The sequence below is a fragment of the Sinocyclocheilus anshuiensis genome, unplaced genomic scaffold (genome assembly GCF_001515605.1).
Source record: "Sinocyclocheilus anshuiensis isolate Anshui unplaced genomic scaffold, SAMN03320099.WGS_v1.1 scaffold126, whole genome shotgun sequence".
NCBI classification, from domain to species: Eukaryota; Metazoa; Chordata; class Actinopteri; order Cypriniformes; family Cyprinidae; genus Sinocyclocheilus; species Sinocyclocheilus anshuiensis.
Genome location: NW_015546026.1, coordinates 26,579 through 33,361, shown reverse-complemented (window position 1 = coordinate 33,361; position 6,783 = coordinate 26,579). Strand labels below are relative to the sequence as shown.

The 6,783-nt window shown below is 40.1% G+C and overlaps 1 protein-coding gene across 1 annotated transcript in view; it reads right to left on the bottom strand.

Moving 5' to 3' along the window:
* The window catches only part of mrc1a (mannose receptor, C type 1a), a gene marked incomplete at its 5' end in the record, with an annotated part of 47,685 nt that overhangs the window by 15,666 nt on the left and 25,236 nt on the right, over positions 1-6,783 (bottom strand). Inside the window, one exon of the mRNA XM_016499732.1 lies at positions 1,174-1,358. Within this exon, the coding sequence (XP_016355218.1) occupies positions 1,174-1,358 (185 nt within the window). The remainder of the gene's footprint in view (positions 1-1,173; positions 1,359-6,783) is intronic.

Here is a 6,783-nt window from a genome sequence, read left to right as displayed (position 1 = left end):
GATCGGAGGTGCAAGAGGAGTGATGGTCCCCAGAGGGTTGGTTCCCTGCGGGGTTTGCCATCACTGTAACCCTCAAACCGCCCGCGCTACTGCTGGAAGTGGTTCTCATCTGTCCGCCAGAACGAGCCCCAGATCGCGGCAGCGGCAACGGGACTCCGCCCCCTTGCGAGTAGAGGAGCCTGGTTCGCAGCTCCGAGATGGTCATGTTCCCGTAATGAGAACATGACTCATCCACGAAGGCCACCTCAGCTTGCTTGATGCCCAGACACGTGAGGCAGCGATCGTAACCATCACCCGGTGCCAGGTAACGACCGCACCCAGAAACGCACGGGTGAAACGGCATCCTTATAAGGACGATCCGTGGTAGGAGCAGAACGATGTTGTCGCTCGGCTCCGAAGCGAAAAGCTGGTATGCATTGCACCTGCTGCCTTATTATACTCACACTGTGATCAGCGGCAGCTCGATGCAATAATTGCATGCCAATGTGCATTGGCTCGTTTAGTTTACACTCGAAGAAAATTGGTCTATTGAAGCGATATCCCAATTCGTCAGTCGCCGACATGACTCGGAGTGACCAACTGAAAGGGAACTTTCGTTTTTCAGACACATAGGCTACACCCGGCAATGGACGGAACATAAAATATGTTGATTTAATTCTGGAACCGATCCTGGCCAAACCTCCACAGACAGCGCGCGTCCTAAGCGAGATCTAATTCACGGACCAAAAGCGTGTGTAAACTTTATTTAGATCGGGACATATCAACCAGTAATTTAATTTAATTTCCAGTAACGGACAGTAGAAAGTTCAGCAATTAATTGTATGCGATTTATGACAGAATATAATCCCACAACTGATCATTTATTTTTTCCTCATATGTCTCGGTAACAACAATTCAAAACGTTTTTTACTAAATTTCAATATCGCGATAATACCGTATACCGTGATAAAAGCATTAGCAATTAATCACAACATGAAAATTTGATACCGGCATATCCCTAATATATATATATATATATATATATTAATTTCGTTAACGAAATTAACACTAGTGTGAACAGTAAATATTTTATAAGTTCAGCATAAAATCTCATCTCAAATGAGAAGCTGATGATTGTGGTAATCTTTATAGACACTGAATAGCATTTGTCAGCAATATGGTGTGAATACTTGCCTCTGATTCAAAGTAGCCATACATCCTGGAAGGCCCATCTGGGTGTGATGAAGGGTGACCCTTGGCCCAGTTTATGTAGGTGACACCTTTACCATCGGTCCACAAAAATCTCATCTCCCAATTGACATCATTAAATCCAGTCCATACATCATCATCTGAACCAAGCATTAGAGTAGTAAGGAATGCTGGAAACAGAAAAAAATGTAGATTTACACACAGGTGACACAGAGTAACACAGATGACAACGATGATGAGTTTTGTGTTTATTCAGACATGTATATATATATACATGGCCCTGGTTCGAGCCCCGGCAAGGACAGGAGGCCTTTCTGTGTGGAGTTTGCATGTTCTCCCTTTGTCTGCGTGGGTTTACTCCAGGTGCTCCAGTTTCCGCCCAAAGACATGCAGGTTAGGCTAACTGAGCATTCTAAACTGTCCCCGGATGTGTGTGTAAAGACAAGACCTGTGTATGGATCGACTTGTGTATGGATTAACTGGTTCTCGCCATGAATATAGCCATAGATGCTGGATTGGTGTTAAGAAAGAAATAAACAAACAAACTATATATACTAAAAAGGCAGCTAGAAGCAGGAAATATCAATGCTCACTCATTTGTGCGAATTTTATGGTCATTGTGCATGTGCGGCAACAGTAGATGTGGAATAGGCCCAGCAGTGTGTTTCTAAGCCATCTTCTGAATCAAATGCGTATCACTAGATCATTATTAAGATAAAAACAGTTTCTTTATAACACCTTTTCAGGTAGAATTTTCACAGCGAAGCAATCCTTCCAGCAGGCCTAGTTTTACGGAAGTGATAGAGGTAAGCAGTTTCAGTTGAAGCCGTAACAATAACATATTGGTGAAACAGATTTGCCAATGAGTAGTGCACACATTTGTGTTTGCGCTCTGGGGAGTGTCAAAGTTTTCTATTTCCTGTGTGTTTTGCCTTGCGTAATGTAACCAATCACAGACATATCTGTTTAATGTCATGAATGCAATGGCCAATCAGAGGCATTGAAGTTAGACTCCACTCACTGCTCAAATTCCAGTGGATTTTGTCCAGCTACCGATGCGATGCGATACGATTCGGTACGATTAACCCGTTACGATGCAGTGCGATCCGATTTCGATTCGATTCGATTCTTCGATGCAATACGATGCAATGGAAAAATTATGATCACTTTTAATGCCTCAAGGCCTGTTTCATAAGGCTTATTTCAGTTAGTCTGACTCATTGTCAAATTATTTAGTTCTATAAAGCAAATTTAACATGGGCCTAGATCAAGCTGGTCTAAAGCAGGTTAACTGTCAGACTAAGCGGAGTTCCTCTAACACTGACCAATAGGAACCCAATTATATTACTACTCTCTCACATACTATTATTTGACTTCTTTTTTTTTTTTTTTTTTACAGTTTCTAGCCATGCAGCCTTTCTCTCTGGTTTTATGACAGCTGTACCTTTTATAGTTTGCAGAACAGATAGCAGAACATTAGAACATTACAATCTAAAATTGCTCTTTAAAGCATTAAAATAACTAAATTAAAAGTTAAAATCACTGAATTAAAAATGAAAATAAATAATAAAGAATATGACTATATTTAAACTGCTATAAGAAACACACATTAACTCATTTGAGCTTAGTAATTAGTACTGAACTAGCTTACATTTGATTTACCTATTACAATAGTCCCTTTACAGTTACTGCTATCATAAAAATACACTTATATGTAGGTTTAAAATTCTACAAAAGAAACATGTAATGTCCAACAACAAATATTTTAGCTAAATGTATATTTTACTCAGAATTATTGCGCTCCTATTCGATTGCGCTCTGCTTGTTCAGCGTGCATGCGCGCAGCAGCGCTCGTTCACTCACGTCAGCCTCGCCCACTCCTGACAGCAAAATGAATATGTTTGCGTGACTTTCTGACATTTACAGATAAAAAAATATATACCTGGTGACATGTCAGTTATGCACTGAGGAAAACACAACGTCTCAAATGCATTAAACAGCACAGATATATTCGCTGTTTGCGATGGTGGATCGATTTGATCCATGATCGACATTAAAGTCGGCATGAAACGGAAGTTGCGATTGTCTTTTCTTCTCTACTGTGACGTATATCCGTGTGAAACGGCATCTGAAATGAGAGGGCGGGACTTGATTTCCTCCTTCGGAAATTGATTGGATCTTTGGAAGTTGGGACGTTGCCAACAAAATGGAGGCAGATCTAAGATGCCAGTTTGCAGTTAGTGGTGGGGGTTTTCTCTCCACTGGATTCACCGCCGACACCCAAGCAAGAATAAATGTTTTATTTATTAAGGATGACTACAATGATCAATGGCACAAAACAGAGAGAGAGAGACTGAGCCATCAAGAGATCAAGAGACTCCATCAAGTTAACGAGAGAGAGAGAGACTGAGCCATCAAGAGATTGAGACTCCATCAAGTTAAAGGCACAATATGTACGTTTTCACAGCTATGAGGGTGCATATTCAAAACAAATAGCAGCGCCGTTTTATCATACTAGATGCATTTGAAAGTTCTGTTATAATGCTACTCTGTGCAGTCGTCACCCGTCTAATAAAATGCATAACATATTAAAGCGTCTTTGGCGTTTCCATGTTTTCTAAAAAACAAAACCGGAAATCGAGGGTGTATGGTGCTTTTAAGGCATATTCATGAAAAAAAAAAATAGTTTGCGATGTCCTAAGAGTAATGTGTAATATCCTAATATCTTTTCAATGTTTAAGGGTAACTACTCCCTCATGACTGGTGTCAGTGCTATAAAGTGAAGCATCAGCTTCAGCTTTTCCCCTCAAACGTCACTGATGTCATTGCAGCTGTTGGCAGTTCCAGATAGCGCCGCCCTTGCGCCATAGCTCGTGACCGGAAGAGTAGAGGAGTCGTTTTGAGGGGGAGGGGAGGTTAACGTTTTTGATTAAAGATTACGAGGGCACATGAATTTTTTTAAAATAATGAAGTGCAAGGATAAATGATTTATAATGAACACTACAGTATTCCATCAAAAATAAGAATTGTCAATTTTGATTTCATGCCGACTTTAAGGGCTGCTTAAGAATAAGCATGCACAAATGAGTGAGACTGTGTGAACTTAATTTGTCATTTATGGAACCGCTTTAGCCCCGATTGATTTGTTAGGTTATTTCAAGTCAGGTTTTGGACTTTAATCCCCGCTTTTCCTCGGGTTTCCGTAGTGTTGTGATGCGTCACAATCACGCAGCAGCAGTGATGAGAGAACGCACTTGAGAAACAGTTTAGAGAGGAGAAATCAATCTACATATAAAATATTGGTCACAGATTATTGGTCACTTTCTAAACAATAAAAGTATAGCGCATCCACAAGTAATTATATATTAATAAATCGGCTTTTACCGATGCAAATATGTTAGAAACGATGCATCGCGATATAAATGCCAACTGGTAGCCGATGCACACTTTTTAAACCGATGCATTGCATCGTTAACTTTTTATGGCGATGCACCGAGCGAATCGGGGAATCTTCCCATCCCTAATGCCTATGCAACAAATACACTGCTGGAAAATAATTTGTATTCTATAATATTTAGCCTATATTAATGATAATTTTATGATTGGTTTATATACTACAAACACTTTTTCTATTTTTATAACAGAATAAGGCAGAAAATATATTTTATAGTATTCTGTACTGTAATAAATAAAATTTCAGTTAGCACTGTATCATTCATATACAGTGCCTTGCGAAAATATTCATAACCCTTCATTTTTTTCACATTTTGTTATGTTGCTGCCTTATGCTAAACTGCTTTAAATTACTTTTTTCCCACATCAATCTACACTCCATACACCATAATGGTAAAGGAAAAAACTGTTTTTTAACATCTTTGCAAATTTATTAAAAAAAAAAAACTTAAATTATTCCATTGCATAAGTATCTGGGACAGCTGAAATTTAGCTCAGGAGCATTCAAATTGCTTGTAGATGTTACTACACTTCAAGTGAAGTTAACATGTGGCAAATTCAATTGAATGGGTATGATTAGGAAAGGCACACACATCTTAATAAAAGGTCTAACAGCTGATAATGCATATCAGAGCAAAAACCAAGCCCTGAGGTCAAAAGAACTGCCTGTAGAGCTCAGAGACAGGTTTGTGTCAAGCCACACATCTGGGGAAGATTTCAGAAAAGAAATCTGCTTCATTGAAGGGTCACAGAAGCATGTAGTCTCTGTTACCCTTAATGGAAGAAGTTTGAAACAACCAGGACTCTTCCTAGAGCTGGCCTCCTGGCCAAACTGAGCAATTGATTGAGAAGGGTCTTGGTTAGAGTGGTGACCAAGACCATGATGGTCACTCTAGTTGAGCTCCATGATCATATATACAGATGGGAGAAATCTAGAGAAGGACAAATATGACTGCAACACTCCACCGATCTGGGCTTTATGTCGGAGTGGCCAGACTCAGACATGAAAACACACTTGGATTTTGCATAAAAACACCTAAAGGACTCTCAGACTCTAGAACAAGAGTCTCTGGTCTGATGAACCTCAATTCCAAGCATCATGTTTGAAGGAAACCAGGCACTCACTGCTCATCACCTGAAGAGTACCACTCCAAAAGTAAAGTGTGCTGGTAGCAGCCTCATGCTGTGGGGCTGTTTTTCAGTGGCAGGGACTGAGGGACTCGTTAGAGTAGAAGAAACGCTCAGTGCAGCAAAATATAGAGATAGCCTTAATGAAAACCCAGTCCAGAGCATTCAGAACCTCAGACTGGGCAGAAGGTTTACCTTCCAACAGGACAATGAACCTAAGCACACAGCAAGAGTGGCTTATAGACAACTCTGGCCCAGCCAGAGCATGAGCTTAAACCCAAGCAAATAATTCTGGAGAAACTTGAAAATGTGAATTTGCTCCCATCCAACCTGACAGAGCTTGAGAGGTGAAGAGGTGAGGAGAAGAATGGCAGATAATTGCCAAATGATGATGATCAAAGCTTGTCGCATTAAACAAAAAAGACTTGATACTCTGTTTTTGCTTTGTCAGTATGGTGTATGGAGTGTAGATTGATGTGGAAAAAAAGTAATTTAAAGCAGTTTAAGATAAGGCAGCAACATAACAAAATGTGAAAAAATGAATGGGGTGTGAATACTTTCGCAAGGCATTGTACTTTATTTAGTACCTGGGGAAGACTTGAAAACACACATAAACCATATATTGCCACAATTCTGTATGCATTGTCTTCGTGATTCATCAGTCAAAACCACAGCCTTATCAACCTGCAAGACTGGTTGGGCAAGAGTACAGCCCACTGAAGCTAATCAGGGTTGAGCCTGGTCAGTACCTGGATTGGAGACCTCCTGGGAAAACTATGTTGCTGCTGGAAGAGGTGTTAGTGAGGTATTGTGAGGATACTACCTTTTCTAGTATCTGACAGAAAAGGGAGATTCGAGATCGGTCTGTAATTAACTATATCTTTGGGGTCATGTTGTGGTTTTTTAATGAGAGGCTTAGTAACAGCCAATTTGAAGGTTTTGGGGACATATCCTAATGACAATGACAAATTAATAATAGTCAGAAGAGGATCTATGACTTCTGGAAGCACCTCT